The sequence below is a fragment of the Oryzias melastigma genome, linkage group LG22 (assembly GCF_002922805.2).
Source record: "Oryzias melastigma strain HK-1 linkage group LG22, ASM292280v2, whole genome shotgun sequence".
Taxonomy (NCBI): domain Eukaryota; kingdom Metazoa; phylum Chordata; class Actinopteri; order Beloniformes; family Adrianichthyidae; genus Oryzias; species Oryzias melastigma.
The window spans coordinates 7,425,286-7,452,255 of NC_050533.1; the positions used below are offsets into that span (position 1 = coordinate 7,425,286).

Genomic DNA, 26,970 nt, shown 5'->3' on the forward strand with positions numbered 1-26,970 from the left:
GAGGGTCTTCAAAGTGAACATTCAGAATGATCTCCAGTGGATTCAATTGATTTTCTTTCCATTTTAGGAAAGAAAAACTTTCTGCCGCCGTCCTACCTGATCATGGGCTTTGGGTTCCTTTTCAAGGTTTGCTGTGAGCACATCAGAAAACGGTCTAAAGCGTTTTTTTGTATTTAATTATCCTGTGGTCTTTTGCAGGTTGACGAGCAGAGCGTGTTCCGTCACCGAGGCGAACGGAAGGTGAAAAGTGTCGAAGAAGACATGGACGAGGTCACGTCAAGAACCGCTGAGCTTCTGGAGGAAGGAGAGGAGCTGATAGGTAATAGGACACAAACTTTAGCGTTTGGAAAGTAGAGTCGAGGAAGAAGACGGTGTCTGTTGTGCCTTCAGGAGACGACAGCAGCAATGAGGATCCGACGGAAGAAAAAGCAGGAGAGGATCGGACGCAGGAAGTGGAAAACAAGACGAAAAGGGATAAATCTGAGGAACTTTCGGCAGATGCAGGAGCGATGGAGTCGGAGCAGAGCAACACAGATGAACACGAAGAGGAAAGTGAAGGGTTCAACTTTCCAGATACGGCCATTTCCCTCTCTCATCTGCAGCCCAGCAGGTAACAGTTCCCCTCAAAGGTGAAGAAACTGGACACATTTATGGACATTTTCAAACTTTTTTCCTATTTTTTTTAGGAGTTCTCAAAACTCTGGCTTCAAAACCGAACCGTCAAATAAAGCAGTAAGTGGCAACTTTTGACGTTAAGTTTTTATGTTTCAGACTTTATTAATGTTTCATAAACGTCTTCTCAGGCTGAGCTGGATTCCCAAGGAAAGAAACACATGACTGCCAAGCAGAGGAGGTGAGTACAACATGTTTTTTTTTAATTAAAATATCTAAGTTACTTCATTCCGGGAGCTCCAACGTTTTTCCTCAACTTTCAGAGAAGACAAGAAGAAGAAGCAGAAACCAGAGGGATGCGATGTCGAGGAGAACACCGAGACTTCTTCTGCTGGAGCGGTTTTGGATCAGGGGCCTAAAAGTGGAGGAGGGCCCTCACAGCCTCCTCTGAAGAGAGGACAGAAGGTTGGAAAGTTGATCCCAAAATCCTTAAAAATAAACAGTTTTAGTTACAGCTTGATTTTTTAAGAGATTTCTTTTCTGCTTGACGTGTTTTATAGATTTATGTATTAGGAAGAAGTTCAATCTTTTTCTTTCTTGAGTTTTTTTTTGTTTTTACATAAAGGTGCTATAGAATAAAATCGATTTGAAATTAAATTTATAATAGATTAACATTTTTTTTATAGTAAAGAATAATTCGTAAATGATTGATTACTGTAAGCAGTAACGGAAAAAAACTAAAAGCTACATTTTTTTCAGAAACTTTTGATGTCGATATTTTTCAGGACGATCATACATAGATTTATCTATTAAATCAAACTTTATTTATAAAAAAAAAATGCTTCTTGTGCTTTCAATTAATTAAATTAAATTATAAAAACAAGATACAGCCACAGAAATTGAAATTAAATAAAAAAAAAGAAATAATATATTGTGAGCGATGGTGAATATTGATGCGTAAACCTTAAATTGTTTCTCAAGTTTACAATTTGATTCAATTTACATCAAATTATTAATGGGGGGTTCACTTTATTAGTGGTATAAATTGAACAAATGTGGAATTTATTGCTAAAATTCTCAATTTTAAACCTTAAAAAGAAGAAAATAATTTCTTTACGGCACAATTGGTTCATGAATTTGATGAATCGCCTTTTTTTTTTTGCAAGTCAAGATGAGTTTGAAATGAGCTCTTTTTGCCTATAAAAGTCTCTTTTCTTCCCAACTGTTATAAATGCTGCAGAACAAACTGAAGAAGATCAAGGAGAAGTACAAAGACCAGGATGAAGAGGACAGAGAACTGATGATGCAGCTGCTCGGGGTGAAATATTCTCTGCTATTTCTTTTAATGATATCCAGCTGGGATTTTTTTTTTTTTTTATGTCCATGTTTTACTTTTTAAGTGTTCCTGGAAAACACTTGATTTGATTGAAATGAAGGGAGTCGCATTGAATACCGACTCTATGATTTTCCCTCTTCAGTCAGCTGGTTCCGTCAAGGATGAGAAGGATAAAGGGAAGAAAGCCAAGAAAGGGAAGGGAAAAGAAGATCCCATCAAGAAACCAGCACCTCAGAAACAGCAGCAAAAACCTCGCAGTTCTGGATCTGCAGTGAAGAAACCAGAAGAGACGGGAGGCGTCGAGGAGTTGGAGGTGAAGGCGCCTGGAGAGGATGGAGCGGCTGGAGATCAAGAGGACAAGGTAGCTTATTTCAGTGTAAATAAAAGGTAATAAAAGGTGTGGTTTGAAAGACTACAATAAAGTCCTTTTTTTTCCAGGAGGATGATGTAGATCAGGACAATCCAGGAGTAGAGGTGGGTTTGTTAAAACATAAAATGTGTTTAATCTTTAAAAAGAAAAAAAAACCCTTTAAATTTGTGTTTCAGGAAGCTGAAAATCTGCTGACGTCTCTGACAGGCCAGCCTCACGTTGAAGATGTGCTGCTCTTCGCTGTGCCCGTCTGCGCTCCGTACACGGCCCTCTCAAACTACAAGTGTGTGCACTCATGCTTTTGTAAAATTAATCTAAACTCAAATCGTATGGATTGTCGGCTAATGAGGTGATGCTCTCAACAGGCACAAAGTCAAACTGACTCCAGGTTCTCAGAAGAAAGGCAAAGGTAAATGTCCAGTTTAGTAATACACAAAAATCAAACTCAAAAGATTTCAGTTTTAAAGTTTTTTTTTTCTTCTTCTAGCTGCTCGAACTGCAGTTTTAAGTTTTATGAAAGCCAAAGATGCCTCACAGAGAGAAAAAGATTTGCTCCGAAGTGTCAAGGTGAGAAAAATATTACAAATGTGGAATTTTGTACGGAGCCTCTAAAGGGACAAGGTAAAAAAAAAAAAAAAAACTGTTCTGGTTACTATCTGGTGAGCACTCTTTTTCTTTTTTTTTTTTTTTTTTACTTTGTCCCTTTGGGAGTTCCGTATTTTGTTAATAATGGACTGATTTAAAAAAACACCAAGGAAGCTTGCTCAAATAAAAGAGCTTATCGTCTGCAAAGAAGTTGAAGTATCTGTCTTGTGTTGCAGGATGCAGACCTGTCCAGAAACATGCCCGGAAAAGTGAAAGTGTCTGCTCCAAACCTGTTGGCTGCTAAGAAAAAATAGGAGATACTCAAATAAAAAAATAAAAAAAAAATCCGTATCTGTAAATCAAAATATGGATTCCTCACCAGAACTGCAACAGTTTTGACTGACTTCTTTTACTTTAAAAGTTGATAATTTTTCATGTAAAAGAAAAAGACAATAAACTCTGATTTTAACTGCTTTTGTTTACTCGTACAAAGTAAAAACCGCAACAACAGAATCCAATTACAAAATAAAACCTTTGTAAAGTTGTGCAAACCAGGAAAGTACAAAACAAAGCTCTACTTAAGAGGCGTTTCAGTGCAATGTGGGATGTACGGAATTACACTGATTCAGTTCAAAGGCTAATCAATTTAGCTAAAAGCTTTGAGAACACAAGACTATCACTTCCACACAACCATAAATACATATTTACAAAACAAAAGTGGACATTAATGTGGTTTGAGAGTAGATTGATTCAGTAGGATAATAATTTGAAACTTGAACAACTTTAAAGTGAAAAGTTGATTACAAAAAATGTACAGAAATTCCTTTACTTTCGATTTGCTTGCTGTAGTCTGAGTTTAGATGCTCGCTTAAAAAAAAAAAAAAACATTTTCCAAAAACAAATACATGAAGCTTTTCTAAACGTGGACAAATTAAAACCTAAAACTATTACCAGAAATTGAGACTCTTAGAGTTGAACAAACTTCTACAAATAAAGTTTAGCCAAGAAAATGAAAAAACTAACCTCAAAGCATCATGGGATGTTTGCTATCCCCTATCTTCAGCAAAAAAATGCTGATTTCACATTTTGAAAATAAAATAAAAAGTGACAAACAGCAGCTGCTGTGCTGCAGTCGGTTTCAAATCGAGAAGTTTATTGCCTGGATTTGGCGGTTTGGCTCCAAACGTTGAACGTCTTGGAGGTTTGCTGGTGACAAACATTTTCAGAAACTGTTGTGTTTACTGTAAATTGATGCTTAGATGTGTGGGAGTGGATTACCTTAAACAACATCACTAGAGACTCGTACAAGCTGTGTAGTCATAGTATTTTGCTTTTCAAAGGGAAAAATCTGTCATTTTTTCCTTGACATGGGTTTAACTCCTGCAGTAGAAGGGCTGCCTGCTTTTTCCTAGAACGTTCTCCAGGCCGTTACGATCCCAAAGTGTTGACGCGGGACATTCTCTGCTTCAGGCTGTACAAAAGGTGTTTGGGTAAGCAGTCCCAGTAAGACGACAAATGTTCCCTGTGCTGCAGAACGGTCTCCATGCACAACCTGAAGAGTGGAGGACATACAAGTGAATGTGAGGTCATTCGGAACGTTAGTGAAAGATATAGAAATAGAGATGATATGCAGGAAAATCTAACTCCAGAAAATGTTTTCATATAGATGGGTTAATGCTGGTGGTTTGGAACCTTTAATTCTTTTTAGTTTTTGTTTTAAATTGCAAAAAAATGTCGATGTCTAATTTAGCTTTTAAGATAATGTTTTAAACAACACCAAAGAAAATTTTTAACCTCACCACAGAATCAAAAACTCACTAAAATTTGCACACATATGCAATATCCAAGAGAAGTTTTTTTTAACGTATGTACTAAATTAAGAATCAAGAATGAGTCCCACCCAAAGACAACTGACGAAAAATGAAACATTCTTATAGTATTTCAGACGTACTTTTCTCAAAAATTGTACAGTAAAAATACTTCATCTTTTCAGTGGTAGTACTCTTTGAAGTACCAAGTTTGTCTGTAAAGGAATTGTGATGTACTAAATTTAAAATTAGGAATTAGTCCCAAACAAAGTTTGTTAACTGATATAAAAATTGACATTTTTATAGTATTTTAGATGTGTATTTCTCAAAAACTATACAGTAAAAATACTTCATATTTTCAGTAGTAGTACTCCTTGAAGTACAAAGTAGGTCTGTAAAGGAATGTGGATGTAGTGAATTTACAGTCAAGGATATATTCTCAGCCAAAGTCGGTTAACTGGTGTCATTTGTTGCACCTTTTAGGATTTCTTAAAAACTATACAGTAAAAATTCTCTACATTTCCAGGAGAATTTTTTTTTCAAGTAATAAGTAGATCTGTGAAGGATTTATAGTGAACTAAATTCATTTTTGGGATTCATTCACAGCCAAAATTAACCTATTTTTATCAATGCTACAATATGTTTTGCGATTTGACTTCTAAAAAAACAGAAAAACAGTCAATTTCACATAATTATAATATGCTTTAATGGTAATATGCATTCATGAAGAGCAATAATATCACGTTTCCGAAAGCTCGGCGGAGTCTTAAAGGCCACCTACAACAATTTTTTCTTTTTAAATGTTCCAAGTGGGGTTTTAATTACGACTGTGAAGTTTTAAACAACATTCCACATCCTAAATGTTTTAAAAAGCTGTTTTTGAAGCTTCCTTTTCCAAAAATTCCTCTGTGTGGGTGTGGCTTTTGGTGCTGAGCTGTCTGAAGCAGGTGTTCACCCAGTGGGGGCCACTTGTGGCTTTAATTTGAAATTATTTTTTAAATTTAAAATCACCACATTGTATGTTAGATGAAGGCTTGTAGAGCTCTGTTGTTACTCACCGAACTAATGATTTAGGCTGAACACTGAAGACCAGTAACTCATTGCTGTGAGCCTGTTAAAAAACAAAAGGAATAGTGGAGGAAAGACAAAAAGTTCAAGTCCAGTAAGCAAAAAAAAATAAATAAATAAATAAAAAAAAAATAGAAATGGTTGTGAAGAATCAGGTGACGGCTTACCGCTCTCCGGTGCGATAAAAGATTGTTGGCGCAGCCTCCAAACACAAACACCTCTCCATCCGGACCAGAACAGGCAGTGTGCCACAGCCTGGAACACAAAAGCACATCTATTTAGCAGAGAAAAACCAACCAATACATGTGCATAAAAAGAGACGACAATGACCTGGGGCTCTCTGTGTGGTTGTGTTTGAAAGGCCGCCATTCGTTTCTGCTCACACAGTACAGCCAGGCGTCACCTGGAAAACAAGAGCGTCTCTGTGGAAACCGGCTCAGACGATCGTTGACCTGTAAAGGTTAACAATTAGACTCACTGAGCGTCTCCCTTTCTGTGGTGAAGCCTCCGAATAGAAAGATGTGATCGGATGACACGGGTGTGAAGGAGTGCCAAGACCGTCCAACAGGGCCGAGCTGGGGGACACTCCTGCAGCAGAACACACAAATTACCTTTTTTCTTATTAAATCAACACAAATAAACAGGAGAAATGTCAAAATCTTACTTTGTTAGGCAATATTTTAAAAAGAAAAATTAGATTGCATCATTTTGGAACAGGAAACATCAACAGAACTTATTGTAGGCATTATTACTGTCACACAGGAAAGGGCTGGCTCTTACATCTCATGCCACTCCCATGTGTCAAGGTCAATATAGTAAAGGTCGTTAAGTCTGTGCATCTGCAAATAAAATACAATAAATCCGGATTAGCAATTTGCTCGTACCGTCTTACCTGAAGGATGAAGAATATTTCCTCTTCCTTCTTACCTTGAAGCGTCCACCAAAGACGTAACCACGGTTACCGACTGTAGCACAGGCATGAGCTGCTCTGGGTGACGGGGTGTTGCCCTACACCAAAACAACCACTATTACTTTATATAGTGTGAAAAACATCCTGAACTTGAGATGAGGTAGTATTTACGTGGGTTATAGGTTGGCTCCAAGTGAATGTCTCCAGATCCAAGATGTGAATGTGGTTGTTCCAGCCTCGCCCAGGACTGTCATACTGTAAAACAAGAGACATATTTAAGAAAAAAAAATGCAATTTCCTCTATTTTCTAATGTTTTCATGCAATTTTAAACAAACATTAAAACGTTTTTTATTTAAATTGGTTATTTTAGATATATAAATACAATTGTGACTGTTTGTTCTAAATTAGATTGAGTTGTCATGAATGGGATTAAGATGCAACAACATTATAATTAAAATAGTACCGGTAGTTACGTATTCTACAGTTAAAAGGCTATTTTTAAGCCTCTTCCTTTTCTGCAAATTGGCTAAAGATGATTTAATGGTAAACAGAACAACATAAATGAACAAAAAAAAAAAATTTTAATAAGGCAATAAGAAAATGAATAAACGGAGCAAAACTTTTTAAATCTCAGTATATTTCTATAGACATTATTCTTAACTGACCCCAAGGGAGGAGGATTCATCATATTCAAAAGTCCCTCGATGAGATCCCTGAGGAGCATAGCCATAACCGCCAAAGAAGATCAATCTGAAAACCAAAATTAAATAAACTCTTTTACAAAATAAGATTTGTTTTTGTGCGTTACCCACTTAAATTTTGAACTAACATATTTCTTGGTTGACACAGAAGGTCAGATGTTAGTATTTATTGTAATGAGGGAGTAAAGAAGCAGGCTCCCACTAGTTTAATAAAATTACATTTAAGATTTTTCTAAGCCCCTTTAGGGCAACTTGGAACAGAATTTAAAGCCTGTTTCACAGCTGTTCTGTGGCAAAAGATGCAGCAAATGCCCCCTAAATTTCCACTAGTAATAATCAACTAAAGGAAAAACTTTTCTCCAATCAGGTCATTTAAAATGTCCTGTTAGCAAACCTGTTAGAGTTCTTTGATCACTGGAAATGTCAAAGTCTGTGATAATTGGTTTAATCTTTCCATACAAATTATGTGGGGTTGGATTGAGTTGCTGCTCTTTTATGGCATTTCTCAAATCCAGTTAAACAAGTTTGATTAAATAAAATGTAGGCAGTTCGTGTCAAATGTAATAATTTGGATTTGGAAATACAGCACATTTCTTACCTGTTCCTATGAACCCAACATCCAAGCTTGTCCTTTGATGATGGAGGAAGTCCTTTAAGGTCTTTCATTTCCTCCCACATCAGAGTATTAGCTCTTAAGCACAGGCGATAGATCTGCAATGTATAGAAGAGAAGATGACTTTCAGAAACAAAAAGCTAAAAAAGGTGCCTTTTGAAGACAATAAATTAGGATTTAGCAACACAAAAGTCTCACCCTGTTTGTGTTTCCTCTGGCATGATGGCCACCAAAAAGGTAAAGAAAGCCGTCGACACACACGCCACAGCTTCCAGACATGGAGGTGTGAAGATTACCTCCAGCTACATGTTTTTTCCTACAAATGAGCACATTATTATTGTTATTGTTCATGAAAAAATGTTTCCATGTTATTGAATGTTCTTACCAGACTCCCGATTCCATATTGTAAGTCCAGATCTCATTTCTAGGCAAGTACAAGTCAAAGAACCCATGGGTCTGGGCATTCTTGCAGAGACAAAAGACATACAACTGTTTTAGAGGATTTAAAAGGCTGTAAGTATAGAGAAAACTGAACTGCAGGACATACCTTGTATCCACCCCACACATACATGATGTTTCCATCAACCACAGCGACGTGCCCACTGCGCTCAGCTGGGGCATCCAGCTCAAACGTTTCAGACCCTTCAGTTTCAAACTGTTCCTCCTCCACTTCCTCCTCCTCTTCCTCGTCTTCATCCCCGTCGTCGTTGTTTACCATCCAAACAAACAATCTGTCCTCATCATCTCTGTCGGAGTCGTTGTCGTCCTCTCCAGCTGGTGGGTCTTCCTGGACGTCTGCCATTCTCTCCGCCATTTCTCCTCTGTCTGCCAGTGATAACTTGTGATGGAGGAAATATTTAAGACTAGCTGGTCTGATGTTTGCTTTTTTCTAAAGAAATAAATTATTATAAAAAATGTGTTTTTAAAAAATGGTCAAAACACGTAAGATAAATCTAAATAAAAGAGAAACAATATAAATGTGTATGGTTTCTGTTCAAAATACAAGTTTTAAATTCCAGTTAGCTCATTTTAATTGACAACTATCCATGTTAGCTAGCAACATAAATCAAACAATACCATAAAAATCTATAAAAAATAACTTAATTAAAAGAGCAAATGCATAAATGAGAATAGATTGACAAGTACCTTAACTGACTAAAATATAAGCAAATAAATAACACAAAAGAAAATATATGCACGCAAGGTAAGACTTCAGGAAGTCTGATTCAACAAAAATCCAAAAACTCACTTCTTTTCAATAATGTGATCATAAATGTTTTGGGTTTGAGGGCGGGGTTATGGACTGGATTTTGAGTTCTTGAACCGATTAGCAAGCATTTACCGAGCATAAAATAAATATTATTCAGAAAAACGAAAATTATTTCGTTCATATAAGTCCAAATATGTTGCTTTTAAAAGAAAACTACACCAAACCCAAATGAAAACAGCGCCAAAGCAGCTACAGCTGACCTACTTTAGTAGCTTAACTATTTAGGTTACAATGCTAACTTAGCTAACATCTAGACGATAACATATCCACTCGTATAAGTTCAGAAAGCTTTTGCATTAAACTTATTTCCTAAAAGTCATAAGATTAGTCAATTAATTAATTGACAAAAGCCTCTAATTGGACCAAAAGCGTCTTTCTTTTAGCTTGCCAGGGTTTTGTTTGCTAAAACTCAACAAATTTGAAGTATCGACTAAAACGTATTTTTTGGAGCTTTTACAACAAATTAAACCAGTTTGTTTTCACATGTAGGGCAAATTTCTGGATATTAATAACAAACCTACCTTATGAGTAATCTATGTTCCTGGTGAATAACAAAAAGACTCCACCGTTACAGTGAGGGCACCAGGAAGAGATTCGCCGGAAATGATTAGCTCGGCAGAGCGGAAGTCAACGAACATCACAGTTCACATTTGAAAAAAACTATTAAGAGCAAGTTATTTAATTTTATTTATAGATTTTTTATTAGTTTCAAAAGACTTCTTTATCATTTTCTCTTTAGCAAAAAACGCACAAATTTTCCCGTCAATGTTGCTCAAAATACGGTAAAACAGTGCAATAATTTTCAAAATAAAAGCACATGTTCTAGATTGCAACCAGAAAACTGAGATGAAAGCTTCCCAAACCATTTTCAACTTGACTTTTAGTTTTTAAGTTTTTTTCGCGTTAATATTAAAGCTTTTTCCTTATAATAATAAATGATGGAGATCTTGTTTTGCAAGGACATGTGTTTAATCTGTCAAGTAAAATAAATAAATCAAAAGGTATATTAAAATAGCCCAAGAAAACACATTTTTCATATGTAGACGGTAATTATTCTATTTCAATCTTTCCTTTCATTTTCTGTACAAAATGTATGATGCCCAAGAAACATGTTGACTTTTTTTTTTGCAAAATGCTTTTCAAAAATGAGGATAGCTTCTTTTTACATAATTAATTAGCAAAAATAGTTCTAAAATGTAACAGCTTACTCTATAGACTAAAATTTGTATTTAAAACGTATGTAAATTGGGCAAGAAATATCATGGATTGAAATCTCAGAAAAAACATTTTCCTTTAGGATGGTGATGACAGCTAAACTTAAAATATAAAAACATATTACCCAGTAAAGATACACTTTTCTTCTTCTTTTTTTTTAAATAAATAAAGCAGTAATTAATGTTTTTGGTTTTAATTAAAAATGCAAGCAAAACTTTAGTTGAAAACCCTGTTTTGCATTTTTATAGAAGTTTCCACATCATCTTCCTGACTACAACATATGCACAAATGGTCAGAACTGTCACTAAAAGTAATAAAACTTTATTTTTCATGACAGAACAAAGAAAAAAAGAAACATAAAATCTTTTGATTTCAAATCATCTAACAGTATCATACAGAGTCATGCACACAAATGTAGAGTCATGCACACAAACGTAAGCTGAGTAAACGTCTATTTCTTCAGAGTCCTTGGAGTTTACTGTTGGGGAAAAGGAAAAGTTTAGTGTAAACACAACAATCGTCAGAACAAAGCTTTGATTATGTCAAGTAAAACTTAATGACATCTCACCTGTCCTCAACAGTTTTGTTGGACGGGTAATACACCTTGAACGTGAAGCCGCTTTTAGGGAATGAGCCCTGCAGAAATAAACAAATCGAGTTGTTTCTTAGACTTTTAAAATACTGTAACTTTAGTGTGATTTTGTTAGGAAAAAATAAAGAAAAAACACAGTTGAGGTTTCTTCAGTCGCCTACCGGGTTGACACAAAGGCAGTCAGTGTTGGTGATGGTGAAAGGGTCATACTTGTCTGCAAAGACAATGACATCAGGCACCGGGTAGACGCGCAGGGAGTAGTCATAGGCCCAGAACACAGGACTGACATACAAAGGCAGCGGAGTCAAATGACCCTGAGACAGGATCGTCTTCACAAACTGTGAGGAAAACAAGAAGACTTCATCACCTGAAGCAACAATACTGCAGCTTTTATATATAACATATATAATTTTGCATATTTTTGATAGAGCTTATTGAGATCACATGAAACTTACATGGTTTGGGATGTCAAGGTTACTGCTGGGCAACCTGATGCAATTCCTGCACATCTTGTTAACAAGATCCTCTCTGACGACGACGATCTCCTGACTGCAGTACTGGATCCTGGTCAGAACAGAGGAGAAGACAGTTTTTATTTTAGCTTTAACATGACACAGATCTTTCATATATTCATTTTATGCAGATTGTGTTAAACCAAACATTTATGCAAATATTTAAAGCCATTCAGTGTTCGTTTTTACCTGCACGGGTTGGTGGTAAAAACAGAGAATGGCACTCTCTCACTGAACTCCTGTGTAATGTTTTGTACCAAAGGGGGTCTAAAAAAAAAAAAAAAAACATGTTCATTAGAGAAGTTGGTCCAAAACTGATAGAAATGCCTTAAATTTTTCTAAAGATTTACCTCGGCAGGATGTTGGCTGGTCCGGGGTCCTCAGGACCCGGAACAAACACAAAGCGGCTACTGCAGAGTTTAGATAAGACAGCTTTTAAAATCAGGTGTAGAGTCAGAGAAAATACTACATGGGTCAGATCCTACCTGCTGTGAATGCTGGGATATGAACATATCATGTCAGCCAGAGCTTTCAGCGACTCTAATAGAACAAACAACACATTAATTAGTGCCGTCATGCAATTCATTTTTTATGCGATTAATTAATTGTGACCTGTAATTAATCAGTTATTTTGATTGAATTTTTTAACCCTTATTTTGAGATGTTTTATTTAAATGTGTGACACAGCAAAAGGGTAGATTTATAACTTTTTTAATATTATAAGACTCCCAACTTTATTTTGACAGCACCAAGGGGTCATTTTTTTCCCAAATCTTGAACAATTAAAGAGAAAAAAAACATCAGGTCTTCTATTTTTTTTTTACTTTACCTTTTTAAGGATTTTTTTAAAAGTTTGGTGCTAATTTGTACAACAAAAACTCACATTTTAAGTAAAAAAAAAACAAACAAAAAACATGTTTATATGTTTATCATAACATGCAATTACTGCATAACTAATAAAACATTTTTTTTTACTTTAGAATAGAACTTTTATTCCATCAATTGAAATTGATACCAAAGAGCAATGCTAAAAAATAAGTAATAGAATAAAATATGAGTGCTCAGTTGTTGTAGATTGTAAAAATCTGGCCCCTAATATTCATACTATGAAGCATACAAATATGGTAGTATATAGCATTAATACTCTGTTGTTAAAGTACTAAATGTAGAACAAAAATAAGGAAAATCAAATAAAAGAACACTATTTAAAAGGGAGAAAAAGCCCTCATTCTTAGGCTCACCTTTCAGCGACCTGTTCTGTGTTTTCCCATACGGGGCAGAAGAGAAGTTCCCACATAAAACGAAGCAAGTTGGAGGCATGGCGGCATATCCTGTAAAGAGAAAAATGATAACAGCGTGAATCCTATAAAACAATAGAATGTTGTTCTGTGAAATTCTGCTCCACCTGAGAACATGATGTTGAGTTTTTCCATCACTTCAACGCTGTCCAGCCAGACGTCAGAGACGATCACAAACATGGCGTCTTCGCTCTCCTCTTCCAGCTGCTTGAGCTTGGAGGAGGCCTTGACGGACGTAGACGACGGGCCGCCGAAGAAGTTTATGTTGCCATAGTAGGACCTAGAGTTAATGCATAGAGTAAATTAACTGTACTTTCATAGAAACCATCCTTTCATTTAGAACTCTTATATGGATTGATTTTAACAAAAAAAAATAAAAATGTGGCTTTTTTAACAGTCTGTTTGTCTCGTCTTGATTGTGTTTATGTAGTTTAAGGAAAAACTTAGGGAATTTTCTTCTTCATTACAGTGGCAATCACTTGTATGTTTATTAAATATGGCTAGCAGACCCAAACTGGAGTGGTCACTCACTAAATCGCAGTTCTCCTTTTGTGGTCTCGCCATTTTATGACATTTTTAGTGCACTTATTCATAGTGTTGTGAAGTCCTGATTGGCTGTAGAGGATCATCAATTTTAAATAATTTGTTTCAAGCATTAAAATCATTAAATACTACAATAAAAACACATAAATGATGAAAAAAATATGAAAAATAAATTGAATAGAAAATAAAGAAAAAAATATGTTTGTCAATTTGTCTCCTTTGTGCCGTATCTCCTAAACAGAATGTGTTCAGTTTGCCAAAGTAACATACATTTTCAAGGTCCGTTTTCCTTCTATAACACTGTTATTCTACAAAGGTTTGAACATGGAAGCGAAATTTTACAAACGTTAAAATTTGTCTTCAAATAAAAGTGTACAAAGTGTATAGTGAGAGCCTTAAAAAATCATAATCATCTATTGTGAGTTATTCTCAGAGAGTAATTCCTGCAATGAATGAGGATCCACTGCACAGAAATTTGAGTCTGAAGAGTTACCTGGTGGCTGATGAAGGCTCTGTTGGGGGGAAACCAAAGCCATTGACGTGAAATACAGAGTCCTCATACCATCCTGCAGAACACATAAGAACCCTTTAGCACCGCAGAGATGTTTGTGTCCAAGAACTACATGTTTTGGATCATCAGACATCTTTTTAAACTTCATTGTGTGGAGTTGAACAGAATTAGGATTACCTTCTGCCAAAACAAAGCAAGACTCTGTATACAAGCCATTATGGAACTGGTGAAAAAAGTGTTCAGGAAAACATTTCTTTAAATGAAAACATTTAGTGGCAAACTCTAAAGACAGTCAAAGGATATTGCTTTGGACAAATCCAGCTGTACTGTTCCACTTGGATCTTCAAGGTAAAATTTACCCTTTCAAACGTAAAAAAAACCCTCACATTATACAAAAAATGATGGAAAAAAGTAACAATTTTGAGCAAAATAAGTCTTAGTTTGGTAGTGATTTAAAAAAATAAGTAAAAATGTTTTCATCTAACCTCTTTGAGTTGAGTGACCATCCCGAGTACGATTACCTCCCCGAGCTTAGCTGTGCTCCCAAGCAACGCTTCAATTGTCCTGAGCTGCACGAATAATAAAGGGTAAATTATTAGCCACACAAATGATTTAGACTCATTCAAAAATAAGAGTGAAAACTAGACACTTTGGTCTATTTTAAATTTGTTTTCTTTACCTGAAATTTATTTTGACCTTCTTCAACAGCAGCTCCAATCGCTGGTGGGGTGAAGAGCTCATGACGATGTGTGCGCTAAAAATGTAACAAAATGTGAGCATAATTAGAGTATAAGCCAGTTATTGTGACAGGTGGGACGTACCTGTTGTAAGATTGTGTAGCGCTCCCTGAAAAGTTCAGCTTTGTCTTTGGCAGAACCACACAGACTGGGGGCTGGATGATTGGTCATACTGATACTGCATGAAAAGAGAGAGAACAAGTAGGAAACACAAAAAAATGTGGCAACAATAAAACACAAAATCAGATTCCCTGTAATTAAGTTTTAACTGAAAGAAGAAACAAAAATAAAAGCTCACGGTAGAAATTTCTTCCTCTCCACGTTGTAAATGTATCTGGGCACATCAAAGGCTCCAATGATGTTAAAAATATTGTCACTGTAAACGAATTCAATTACTTAGTGACAACAAACTTTTGTTTGGCAGCAGTTTATGACACTTTATGTCGTAACAACAAGAACAAATAAGAGGGGGAAAAAAGATAATCTAATGTTAAAATTGTTACTTACATGGTTTCATCACAAGACTGGGTGCAGTCTTGTACAGCAGTTTCAACCACAGCCAGCTCGATCATATTCGAGGACACTGTCGGTAATAAAAACATAAAATCAGAAGAAGCTACTTACGAGTAACGTAATATTTCAAAAGAGAAGACATTTAGTCTAAAATGCCATCAACTTCTAGATAGAAACATAGTGATTGAACACGTGATCAATCCTTCCTTTTTGGAAAAATCTGTACACAAAAAGTACAAAGAGACCTGCAGAAACTGACTGCACTACACTTACAGGGTTGCTTCTCCACTGAATCCAGAACCTTCTCAATGACATCCTCAAGTTCAGAGATATTGACTGATTCCAGCACCTCAGAAAGATACCGACTGGCTTCACTGAAGAGGAAACACGCAACAACACAACTTTATTTAAAAAATACATGAATAAGGAACATGTGGGGAAAAAGTAACAAAAAAGCACTATAGCACTAATTTATACATGGATGGAGTCTGTAATGGAAACATTGGAGACTGTGTCTCTAAAATGACAAAGGAGGTTCTGTAGCCGGTGTTACTAAAACAGAAAAAAAAAATGTTATACAGTGAATGCACAAAGTTAAGCTTACGGTCGAAGTATCAGTCCCCTCATCTTGAAGCCAGCCGTCACTTTGGACTTTATTTTCCGAGGTAAATCCATGTTTATGTTTATTGCGCCTCAAGATTTGGCGCTAAAAGGCAACTTCCGTGTTTGTCGTCACTTCCTCCAAAGAGCGAATCTTCTTTCTTTTCTTTTTTCCTTTTTCTCCCTTTTCCCAGAAACTTACAATTTCATTCAAAAAAATTCATTGTAATAAATGTTTAAAAAATGATCAGGAAAACGAAAATAAAAAGACTAGCAAAATATTGCCTTTTAGTATTTGCTTTGGACTATTAAAAAGTGATAACCATGAAAGCTTAAAAACAAAATCAGGTCATAAAATCACGTAACATGTTTAAACTAAAATGTCTGGTCTCTTTTTTGTGAGCACTTTATTGAACTAGATGCACCTGTTGACACAAGTTAAATAAAAATAATTTGAAATTTAAAGTAAAATGCTTAAAGTTAAATATGGCAATGATATGTACCTCACAATAAGTATATTGTTTAATTTACTACAATTATGACTAGTAAAGGGCAAATGGTTAACTTTTAATTTGAAAGACCTTATTCGGAAATGTGGTTAACTTAAACGCTGGCGCATTTTTTCGGGGTTGAACACTGACGGTATTTTAATAGCTAGTGACACAAACCACAGTTAATACAAGTAAAAATAAAAGTATGTTTATATCCGTATCCATGTAACCTATAGCATACACGATAAGTTCACATGCATTTATCTTGAAAATCTGAACCGGAAGTTCCTGCTTGTTTGTCCCCTGCACTCACGTTGTTTACACAGCGGATGGCACCCACGATGAACTTGTGTGTTTTGTGTTAAGTGAGCAGTTTTTGACAGCATGACAATAGAAGTACGAAGCTTGGAGCTGCACTGTAGACTGAGGGTATGTCTTATATTAATTGATTTGTAGAGTTTTGTCCCACAGTGTGTAGATAACCTGTAACGATAACCAAAGTTAGCTAAAATTGACAGTTCTAATGTATTCCTTATGGATTTTAAACACGATTTAGACGATTTTTTCCTCGCCTTTGTGCTCGTCGGACGTCGTTCTGTCAGTGTTATTTATATATTTCTGTTTTAAAAAAACGAGTCACGTTTTTCTGCTTGTTATTGACAGCATGGATCCTACATTGGAAGGGGGGTGTTTGGAGCTGGTGGCCCGGGAAAGGAGCGGACACTCGGCTGTAGTGGTGAACAACCTGCTGCATGTGTGGGGAGGCTATATGGTAAGAGAAAGAAAGAAAAAAAGAAATGCTACCAAGCGAGTTATGTTTGAAAAATGACCTGTCACATCAGCCAAGTCTAAACATGAACAGAATTTCTACAGGTTTTATACTACTATTTATGTGTTTTTGTTTTTTTCTGCCAATTATTTATTTCTGTTATAAAAAAAAAAAGTGCATTCGTAGCCTATATTTGCTGTAAAAATATATATTTATCCTTATATATATCTTTTTGAGGTCTGTCCTATGAAATTACTGTTTACTGAACACTTTTTAAAATGGTAATTAGCGTATACTTACATAGCTCTTTTATGCTTTCTTAGAAGGCCGAAAGCGCCAAACAATCACACTTCCACTCGCGAAAACCCACACACATATTTGCATATTGATCTGAATTTAAATTTTACTTTACTTTTTTTAGTTTTTTTTTTCTTTCCTAAAACTTCCCACAGTGGATGCCCTTACATCCTCATGTAGGCTGTTCCACCTGTGAAGCCCACAGTGCTGAAATGTGGCCTCGCCGTGTGTTTTTGTTCTGACCTTTGGGGCCACCCACAAACTTGCACCTGAGGACCTGTGGGAGGGTCATAAACTAAAAGTAAATCTCGTAAAAATGAAGGTCCAATTCCATTCAAGCTTTTATAAACTAACAAAAGAACCTTAAAATCGATCTTAAAGTTTTTTATTTGGAGTAACGTGCTCTTCCTTCTTTCTGGTCTTGGTTAAAAAGCGTTGAGTTTTGAACAAGCTGCAGCCGAATGATTACGGCTTCACTGCCGAACTCTGGTTCCAACCTAACCACCAGGAGCAATGTGGGGTTCAGTTGACACATGAGCGGGCATGGCGAGAATTGAACCCGCAATCCTGATCAGAGGTTAACCACTCTACCTCTGCACCATAGCTGCTATTGTTTATTTTGTTTTTCCACCAAATTTTCTTTAAAAAATCCAAAATTCGGGTCCATGACAGCAACTTTCATTAAAAACATCCAAATGTACGAATACGCGTGAGGGTTTAAGTGATGTGTTTCTATGGTTACAAGCTGTCCACCAGTGTTCAAAATAAAGTAGTGCATACACTACTAGCTAATATGCATATATGGCTCTGTACACATGGCATAATATTTCTTTATTTTGTGCTTTTTTTCTCTTTAAAATTGCAGTCCGTCAGTGATGAGGAAATTTTTCTTCCGGGTGATGAGATCTGGGTGTATGATCTAGAAGGAGGAACATGGTGAGAAACTGTCTTAGCATTTTTTTTTTTTTTTTTAATAAAACTACTAATATTCAGATTTAAATGGTTTGATGTCCTCTCATTTGTTTATAAAAAGTGAAAATTGAATTAACGAATGACAATTCAATTTTTTTTTTTTTTTGAAGGAAGGTGTTTCACATGATCGGTGAAGTCCCTCCCTCCATGTCTGGGTCATGCAGCTGCTTCCTCAATGATCACTTGTACATATTTGGAGGTTGTGATGACAATGGACAGACAAATCAGGTGTTTTGAGTTTGTTTTCTTCCTAATAAAACATTTACGAGTTGTAAAAATCTTGTAAATCAATGAATAAATTCTGCGTAGTCAGAATAATAAATCCAGGGAAAAAAAACTAAAGTATTTACTGATCCAGTTTTTGGATTTGAACAGATGTACTGTGTCGACCTGACAGACGGTAAATACATGTGGAGAAAAATCGAACCAAAATCTGGTTCAGCTCCTTCACCACGAGACAAACTATCCTGCTGGCTTTACAATGAAAGGTAAAACATTTAAAAATACTCAGATTGATTGGTGTCACGTCTAAACCAGTTTTTATAAAGTTTTTAAAGTTTAAATTCTGCTGTTCTGTGTCTTCTAGGCTCATTTATTTTGGAGGATACGGTCGCAAACTTCTCACTGACATTAACAGCAGGAGCAGAAACTTTATTGCAGATGAAGCATCATGGGTAAAGTGTTTCCCTTCTTGTAGTTTTTTTTTCTTCAGTCATGAAGCCACAAAATTAAATATATTTTTCAAAGACATAAATGGTAAATAGGTTGCAGTTAGTCTGTTTATAGATAATCAATTATATTTTCCTTAAGAAAACCAATAAAACCCAGAGAATTGTCTCAAACTGGAAATTATCTGTCAAATATAGTACTGATTGTCTTCATGTTAGGATACGCTTTTCATTAATTACAAAATATAATGCATTAATTCATTTTCTGTGCATTTTTTCAGGTGTCAGACGCCTTCTGGGGATGGAACAATGAAGTTCATGTGTTTGATCCCACAGAAGTCACTTGGAATGAACCACAAACCCATGCAAGTAGAAGACATAAGTTATACAGTCACTTATGCTTTTAACCTGATGTATAAACAAAAAAAAGGGTCACTCTTGCTATAATAAATAACATACAAGAAATAAAAAGCACGATGGAATATTAGGGTCAGTTTACAAGCATTTTCAAAAAAAAAAAATACAACTTAAAATGTGTAAATTTACGAGAAAGGAAGTCATAACGGTGAGAATAAAGTCGTATATTTATGACATTGAAATTTATAGGTAAAATTTGTTACTTTTTTCTCACCAATTTACATGTTTTAACCCTGACAGGGCCAAATTAAGTTTTAGTAACAGAAAAAAATGTGATATTTGGGGATCTTATGGGGTAGTAACAGGTAGTTAGCATTTAGCTGTCTCAAATCTGCAATGCCTGCCCTGAAGAGGGTCAAAATCGTAAATTTTAGTACTTTTAAAGTTATAAATGTACGGCTTTAATGTAAACTTAAGAGAAAATGTCATACATTTACAAGAAAAATACCTGGAGCATCTTGTGAAGCTTTTATTTCCGGATAGGTTTAAAAAACAAAGAAATGACTTTTTGGCGATTCAAAATCAAGTGATCATCAGTGAAGATTTTTTTTTTTTTTTTTTTTTTNNNTCGTCGCTTTTCATCTCATCTGTGTTTTTCTTTCTAGGGCCGTGCTCCTGCTCCGAGGGCAGCGCACGCTGGTGCCACACTTGGATGTAAAGGATACGTTTGTGGGGGCAGAGTCAGGGTGAGTCCTTCCGGTCCTTTTTTACATCAACTTTACATCTTTTAGCTCAAAAGCAGACAAGAAATTTCTTTTTTCACATCTAGGAAACCAGGACTAGTGACATTCACTGTTTGGATCTTGAATCGTGGACGTGGTCAGAAATGTGAGTCAACCTATGAGACATTTTTAGTATAAAAATGTAAAAATCCTGATTGTTATGATTCTAAATATACTTCCCAGAATCCCCCTGTCCACTCCTCCGGTAGGCAGATCCTGGCATACGCTCACAGCCGTGTCCGACACCACCATGTTTTTGTTTGGAGGTCTGAGTGTAAACTGCAAACCAATGAGTACGTTTCATTTAAAACTTTATTATTAGTTTTTACTCTTTTGTAGCTAAACTCTATTAATTTTGTACAATAAAGGTGATGGCTGGTTGTTTGACGTTGAAACAAAAAAATGGACGGAGTTGCAGCATCCCTTTCAGAATAAGCCAAGGTACAAATTTATATTTTATAAGTTTAAAAATACGACATTAATTGAATATTTCTGTTTTTCTTTGAGGCTTTGGCACTCGGCATGTGCGGCCAAAGATGCAGATGTGGTTGTGTTTGGTGGAAGTTGTGACTACATCCTCCTGGTGGACTCTGTAAGGAATTTTAAAGTGTTTAATTTTTCAAAAAAGTAAAAATTCTTAATCTTTACATAGAAAAATGCGACTAAAATCGTATTTGTGAAGCAAATACAAGCAGGATTTGGTTTAACTAAATGTTCTATATTGACAACTGCTGATAATCTGTTTTTTATAATACGAATGATTTAGTTAGACTTACTTTGCAGGAAAAACATTGAACAAACATTTTTAAAGATTACATATATTTCTACTAGATTAGTCTTTCAGTTTTTTAGTAAAACCAATAAGATAACTCATTAATAAGTGTTTACTATTGAACATTTTATTCTAATCTAATCAAAAACATGCTTTAGGACATTGTGTTTTAGGTCATATTTCTAGGTTTTTTTCTGTTTTGTAACTACATTTTTGTCTTTTTTTTGTTATATTATGAAAAAACACTGGTATTTGGCAATCACACTGTAGCAAAGTGTGTCTGAAACTACATTAAAAGTTCATTTAATGTGTAATATTAGAAGCGCAGTTCTGAAAATGTGGAAAAATGTTTAAACATCTCAATGAGATAATCACATGAAATCCAATTGTTGTTTATGGTTTGCTGCTGTGGAAAAAATAATATTAAGTGTTGATGCTCATATAACAAAATTACTTGTATTGTTCATAAAACAAACTACAATTTGGTTCTGACAATTAATTTTGTGATTATTTTGTTCTTTTCAGGGTCACTGCAATGATGCCATTGTGTTCCAGACACAACCATATCCTCTATTTAGGTAATTTGCTCAATTACAATGATAATTTTGATAATATTAAAGATATTTCTCTGTTCTTCCGTTTGTGTTTTGGGATTTTTTTTATAATATCTTGTTATTTGAAGTTGTTTTTTTCATAAAATGATCTGACAGAGCTTCTGTTTCCTGTCAGGATTTGTCAAGATTACATTGCAAAAAATATGCGACACTCGGAGAACCTCAGACGTCAGCTTCCTCTTCTACCTCACAAGCTGCTGAAGTCGCTGCAGAAGAGGATTTCTTTCTACAGATCGTCGAAGAAGCATCTCCGTTAAACACAGTGGTTATTGTTAGATAGATTTTTAGTTACTTTTTTATGTTAAAAGTTTTAATTTGTAAAAGACAAATATATTTTATGTTATTTTACAGTTTTAAAAAATAATGTATTTTATTTTGTATATTCTATAACACTTAAGTCACTGTGACCATTTAACAAGTTATGAGGAACTTTTTTGTGAAAAGATTGTGATAAACTGAGCATTTAATGGAAAATTAAACCATTTTATTTTAAAGTATGTTTGAACAAGAGTTTTTTTTTTTTTTGTTTTTTTGGGCCACTAAGTGGCTCCAGACTTTTTTCTGTTTAAATGCGGTGAGTCGTGTCAGCAGAAACAGGCTTAAAAATCACTGGAAATATTTCTGGTGCCACATTTCCCAGCGGCTGGACCGGAAAAAGAGCCGAAACTGGGAGGAAACCTTACATAAACATTTACTTCTTATACCTTTTGTGGTCGCCACATGTCGTCCAGAAAGGACGTCCAGAGCGCTTAAAGAAGTCTCTGCTGGTTTTAATCAGGCAGAGCCGGACCTTCTCATTTACTGAGCACGACACGAGTTCAAGTACAAAGTAATGGATGACAAGCGGCTTCTGAAAGGGAGCCGAGCGGGAACGATCGGATGACATGACACCAATCCTGTGCAAAACAAACCCTGGAGGTCTTCATCAGTTAACACCCTGTTTAAAGTACAACCTCCTGGCATGTAGTCCTGTTTCTCCTTTTATACAACGACAATCGCACAGCTTCATGTGGTTAATTAAGATTTAGAGGTCTAAAAAAGTCAGGAAGGAGTTTTCGTGGTTTAAATCTCTTTGAAAGAACATTTTTACTTTATTTATACTGAGTTGTGTGAAGATTGTAGCTTTTTCAATGCATTTCCTGTCGTAGAAAACAATCTCTGTTCAGTATTTTGGAAAATCCATGTAGAAAAAAACTTATTAAAACAGCTAGTACCTTAAAAATGTAATGGCACATCAAGCTGATGATTTAAAAGTATCATATTATCAGCAAAAAAGGACACTGATGACCATTTTATTTGCAAAACCTTTAAAAATAATCAATTTAAAAAACAATCAGTAGATTTTTTGTGAAAAACAGTTGCATTGACAACAAAAATGTTATTTTTTTAAACTAACATGGAAGTTCTAGGATACACAAAGTCTATTTTGGCTGTAAAATGAACAAAACAATCTTCTGCATCAGCCTAAACATTTATTTTTTCTCATTTTTTACTTAACGTAGCTTCAAAATCCAGCCATTAAAGCACAACTTTCCAGCTAAAAAACTAACAGCATAAGCTGGGCTTGTTTATGGCTAAGTTACAAAAATCCATAAATGACTCAAAGGCTTATCTATGGTTTATGCAACTTTTCTTTACTGTAACCGATAAATAAACTAACAGACATTTGACAAAGTGTTGCATGATTACATTTGAAAAATTAAGAAAACATCAAGTCAAGGATTATTCTCAAGCTTGTGCACCTAAATTAAAACTCTTGAGTGTATCAATTATTGTTTGTTAAAGCATTATTAGTAACAGGGAAGTTCATTTACCTTCAACCAGTGGTTTGAAAACAAGCAGTGAGAAAACAGAAGTAAAAACTTTCTGGGTCATTCCAGAATTTTATTAAAAGAAAGATTTTTGTTTTTATGTCAATTTTCCATGATAATTTACTGTGGATTATTAATCCTAAAAACCTGGTCTCTTGTGCAGTTTCTATTAGGAAATAATTTATCTTTATTTTTTGTTTAAAATGTTCCCTGTCAAATATTGCAGTTTTAGTTGTATTTAAGTGTAATAATAATTTGTTGCAATTTTAAAAAATACAATATAATTCTTTATTTATGATCTTAACATTAGAATAATTATCCTCACTAAAGAATTGGAGGATATTACACATACCACCAATCATATTTGAAATACTCTACCTAAAAATATTCAAACATGTAGTTAATGACCAAATATATCTGTCTTAAGACCAAATCTACAAAAATGAAGAAAAAATGGTTTTTAAAATGCCAAAGAAGTCTGGAGTAAAGTGCCATACCCCCCTGTCTTAAATCTTAAATAAAACTGTTAATATTACATTTTTAGAATTCATTTTACCATTGCTGTCTCACATAACAGCAGGAACATTTGTTTTAATAAACAAAACATCAATGGAACACGTGTCCCACAACATGCAGACAACCTTTTTAGCACGATAGAAGAAGAATCTAGCAGAGAATCACATGACCAGCTGGATTCAACATCATCAAACAGATTTCTAAAAAGTGGGTGGAGCATCCTCTCCTCTATTTGTCATATTTTTACACTATAGTTAGCATAGATTGAATGCCCACTTTACACCTTTACACATTAAATCAGAATAAGACTACTTAAATAAGACTTTATATTTTATTATTATTATTTTTTTTTTACCAAGTTTGTCCTAATGGTCATCAGTAATTTCCTTGAAAACCCAACAAGGATCTTTACAGTCACATTCACTCATTCATGCACACATTCACACAGTGATGCTGAACTCTGGAGCCAACCTGTAACCGCCAGAGGGAGGGCGGAGTTGCTCAAGGACACTTTAACGAATGTTTGGGAAGGGCGGGAATTGAGCCGGAAGCTTCTGATCAGGGTGACCGCTGTACCTCTGCACCATGGTCGCCCCAAATATATATATATATAAAGTGATAAAAAATTGCACAATTGATCTGTGAGCAAATGAATATGGTGGCCCTGAAGGACAAATCTGATCAACAAATGACTCGGTGCAAAACATTTAAAGATCACATTGAAAAAGCAAAACAAATAATAAGCCCTTCAGTTTTTAAATGTATAATATGTGTTTTACAAGGATTTTTATCTCTATTCTTCTTAGAATGTTTATATGAATAAATATTTTACTTTTTATTTATGACTTTCTGTGTGTTTTTATAGTTTTGTTATATGGACTTTGAGTCCGTAGTAAAGTTATTCTATTATATTCTAATAAAATAGTATTATATTTTAGAAGTAAAAAAAAAAGAAAGAAACCAAAATAGAAAATAGAAAATATATTAAAAAAAATGAATTGTTAAAAAAGAAACACGATGACAAGCCAGAAAAAGTGGTACTATGGGACATCATGATGGAGGATGATAAGCTAAGCAGCATCACTTCATACCATAAATTTCATTTGAAATGATGGACAAACATCCTCTTCCAAAAACTACCTGATCCGGTTTCGTCCATTTTTCTAACATTTCATCTTGTTTTCTGTAAATTACTTTTGTTTTCTGAATGTATTTTTCCTGTTTTGGTTTCTGAAATTTTGTGGTGTTTTCTAAAATATAATGCTGTTCAATTTTATGTTTTTAAATATTTTTTTAGCTTCTTAATTGTCGTTTTTTTTTGCATCAAGTGATTTGAACTTCAGGGCCACCGTAAATCTAATCTTTGATTGTTAATAGCTTATTATTGATAACAGAAAATCCAAAAAGTGACAGTTTACTTCTCTTAAATGGTGAAATTTCCAATTCTAGAATGACCCTTTCAGTTTCACATGTCTCAAATCTCCAATAAAAACAGAAAAGAAACAATATTTGCTTTAGTTTGAGGGAAAATGATCAACTGAACTCTCTCTCAATAGTGTCCATCAGCTCTTCTTCAGATCCATCATACAGCACAACTGTTGGCTGAGAGGAATGATGGCAGCTGTTCAGAGTCCTGCAGAGAGCAGAGAAGCATCACTAAATCAGCAACAAACAAATCTACATTACAGTGTTTCTGTGTGAACCTACAGTCTATTTAAAGTGTATTAATGGCTCTCTTGTTCCTCGACAGCACTTGTCTGACAAATCTCATGGCACTGATAATAATGGGTTGGTATTTCGATCCCCCTGAGGAGAATTTAATCTGCCAATGTTCCCCCTTTACTCCACTGAGCTCAAAAATCAATTATTAATCACATTTACTTACAGTTGTCTTTCTGAAGAGGAAACAACTTCATTTTGCAAGAAGTTCTGTTAAAAATAGAGGAAATAACAATAAAAAAATGTTTCTTGGTTGATTTTTACAGCATTATTTAAAGTTAAATGGTAAAATAAGTCCTTACATCATCATCATGCAGTTTGCGGTCTTTGTTTACATCCTTTGACACACTGCGTGAGACACGTGGCCCCGCAGCTCTTCCGGGCGCTCGAGGCCGAGAAGCGGAGCTGATGTCGTCTCCAGTGTCCTCCTGACCGAAATGACAAAGTCCATATGTTCTGGATCTGATGAAAGACTTCTTAGGATTAGTTTTCTTCACGAACATCCCTTCGTCCTCCGCCAGGACGGTGCTCAACTCTTCATCCTCCTCCGCGTAACAGTCCAAGTCGTTCCGTTCGCCTGCGCTGCGCCGTTGCGCACAGCTCCGATCCTTATTGCGCAAAACGTTCACAATCCTCAGCGGACCCCCGTCCGTCCCCGTCACCGTCCCGGACGCAGGTGCGACTTTTTTCCCTCTGCTTGTTCCTGCGCCCATGTCCGCGCGCGTCCTGCTGCTCTGGAAACCTACAGACTTACTTCCAACATTCCGCCTTCTAGTTGACTATTAACCCAGAAATGCTCTCAGTCTTCAGTTTAAGCTTTTATTTTTTTCACCCTTAATTTCCTTTAAAATTTCTTCCACTGTGGCTGAAATCATCCCCACATGTTCAGAGAAGTGAGCGCGCAGCCAAAACTTTCGAACTTCCATCAGGATGAGAAACTGTGCGTCCCTTACATAACGCAGCTTGGCTCAGGACCCCAGGGAGACAACCCCGCCTTCTTATGGGGTGAAACACTCTCCCTTTGTGTTTCTATTAGGCTAACTTCAAGAGTTTTTGCTTTTCCCTCCATTATTTATTAACAATATATGCAAAAAATACATGTAATAAAATAAAAACGACAGTTATTTGTACCGCAATGTCTGAAATATTTAATCCCATTTCTCAGAAGATCATCCTAATCCATGTATTTTTCATTTTATAAATAAAGGGTGAACCCTAATTCTTGTGGGGCCCTCAGGTGATGGATTAGGATTCGAGGGCATTCCTTTCCAACAGTTTGAGCTTCCCTGCGATTCCAGCTTTTGTTTTACGTCCAAAAAGTCCCAGCAGGGTTACCTCAAATCCAGTGCGGTCCCAAAAAGTATCAGGGGCAGAAAAAATTGTGTGCAATCTTTCAATTTTGAGTGC

The 26,970-nt window shown here is 35.4% G+C and overlaps 4 protein-coding genes across 6 annotated transcripts in view; 2 read left to right on the forward strand and 2 right to left on the reverse strand.

The window, feature by feature from the left end:
* The window catches only part of LOC112138490 (nuclear export mediator factor Nemf), an 11,909-nt gene extending 8,622 nt beyond the window's left edge, over positions 1-3,287 (forward strand). The window contains exons 20-32 of the mRNA XM_024261071.2: positions 68-126; positions 199-319; positions 391-610; positions 687-732; positions 804-853; positions 936-1,077; positions 1,853-1,930; positions 2,091-2,309; positions 2,387-2,422; positions 2,495-2,601; positions 2,684-2,727; positions 2,806-2,885; positions 3,140-3,287. Coding sequence (XP_024116839.1) covers positions 68-126; positions 199-319; positions 391-610; positions 687-732; positions 804-853; positions 936-1,077; positions 1,853-1,930; positions 2,091-2,309; positions 2,387-2,422; positions 2,495-2,601; positions 2,684-2,727; positions 2,806-2,885; positions 3,140-3,217 — 1,280 coding nt within the window. The 3' untranslated portion in view covers positions 3,218-3,287. The remainder of the gene's footprint in view (positions 1-67; positions 127-198; positions 320-390; positions 611-686; positions 733-803; positions 854-935; positions 1,078-1,852; positions 1,931-2,090; positions 2,310-2,386; positions 2,423-2,494; positions 2,602-2,683; positions 2,728-2,805; positions 2,886-3,139) is intronic.
* A 76-nt stretch (positions 3,288-3,363) lies between these two features.
* On the reverse strand, positions 3,364-9,935 carry klhdc2 (kelch domain containing 2). Of its 3 annotated transcripts, none has more exons than XM_024261501.2 (14): positions 9,796-9,935; positions 8,552-8,829; positions 8,390-8,469; positions 8,203-8,320; positions 7,990-8,102; positions 7,356-7,440; positions 6,861-6,944; positions 6,707-6,787; positions 6,560-6,618; positions 6,258-6,367; positions 6,110-6,182; positions 5,947-6,034; positions 5,770-5,822; positions 3,364-4,455 (listed from the first exon to the last, which is right to left on the reverse strand). In XM_024261501.2, the coding sequence occupies exons 2-14, from the start codon at positions 8,816-8,818 to the stop codon at positions 4,332-4,334; spliced, it is 1,335 nt and encodes a 444-aa protein (XP_024117269.1). In that variant the 5' UTR covers positions 8,819-8,829; positions 9,796-9,935; the 3' UTR covers positions 3,364-4,331. The 3 variants fall into 3 exon arrangements, with proteins under 3 accessions (XP_024117269.1, XP_024117202.1, XP_024117131.1); XM_024261434.2 differs by having other exon boundaries at positions 8,552-8,842; positions 9,796-9,934; XM_024261363.2 differs by having other exon boundaries at positions 8,552-8,893; positions 9,796-9,928.
* Positions 9,936-10,788: 853 nt separating this feature from the next.
* On the reverse strand, positions 10,789-15,949 carry pole2 (polymerase (DNA directed), epsilon 2). The gene is made up of 19 exons (XM_024274553.2): positions 15,800-15,949; positions 15,469-15,569; positions 15,190-15,265; positions 14,981-15,058; positions 14,767-14,860; positions 14,625-14,699; positions 14,431-14,514; positions 14,249-14,305; positions 14,123-14,171; positions 13,928-14,000; positions 12,999-13,171; positions 12,835-12,924; positions 12,079-12,133; positions 11,944-12,003; positions 11,783-11,860; positions 11,537-11,645; positions 11,243-11,419; positions 11,058-11,125; positions 10,789-10,967 (listed from the first exon to the last, which is right to left on the reverse strand). Exons 1-19 carry the CDS (start codon positions 15,868-15,870, stop codon positions 10,949-10,951), a joined length of 1,587 nt encoding a protein of 528 aa, XP_024130321.1. The 5' UTR covers positions 15,871-15,949; the 3' UTR covers positions 10,789-10,948.
* A 606-nt stretch (positions 15,950-16,555) lies between these two features.
* Positions 16,556-21,840, forward strand: LOC112147907 (kelch domain-containing protein 1). The gene is made up of 14 exons (XM_024274566.2): positions 16,556-16,715; positions 16,950-17,058; positions 18,218-18,288; positions 18,435-18,552; positions 18,700-18,812; positions 18,911-18,998; positions 19,274-19,357; positions 20,015-20,095; positions 20,179-20,237; positions 20,315-20,424; positions 20,500-20,572; positions 20,639-20,723; positions 21,429-21,481; positions 21,633-21,840. The coding sequence occupies exons 2-14, from the start codon at positions 16,951-16,953 to the stop codon at positions 21,772-21,774; spliced, it is 1,185 nt and encodes a 394-aa protein (XP_024130334.1). The 5' UTR covers positions 16,556-16,715; position 16,950; the 3' UTR covers positions 21,775-21,840.
* The last annotated feature ends 5,130 nt before the right edge of the window (positions 21,841-26,970 follow it).

Coding starts and splice junctions, on each gene's coding strand:
- LOC112147907 (XM_024274566.2), top strand. CDS start 16,951: ATGGATCCTACATTGGAAGGGGGGTGTTTGGAGCTGGTGGCCCGGGAA. Junction 17,059..18,217: donor ATGTGTGGGGAGGCTATATG/GTAAGAGAAAGA, acceptor TTAAAATTGCAG/TCCGTCAGTGATGAGGAAAT. Junction 18,813..18,910: donor TGCTGGCTTTACAATGAAAG/GTAAAACATTTA, acceptor TGTGTCTTCTAG/GCTCATTTATTTTGGAGGAT.
- klhdc2 (XM_024261501.2), bottom strand. CDS start 8,818: ATGGCGGAGAGAATGGCAGACGTCCAGGAAGACCCACCAGCTGGAGAG. Junction 8,103..8,202: donor CCAGAGGAAACACAAACAGG/GTGAGACTTTTG, acceptor TATACATTGCAG/ATCTATCGCCTGTGCTTAAG. Junction 5,823..5,946: donor TTTTATCGCACCGGAGAGCG/GTAAGCCGTCAC, acceptor GTTTTTTAACAG/GCTCACAGCAATGAGTTACT.
- pole2 (XM_024274553.2), bottom strand. CDS start 15,870: ATGGATTTACCTCGGAAAATAAAGTCCAAAGTGACGGCTGGCTTCAAG. Junction 14,861..14,980: donor GAGAGGAAGAAATTTCTACC/GTGAGCTTTTAT, acceptor CTTTTCATGCAG/TATCAGTATGACCAATCATC. Junction 12,004..12,078: donor TATCCCAGCATTCACAGCAG/GTAGGATCTGAC, acceptor TAAACTCTGCAG/TAGCCGCTTTGTGTTTGTTC.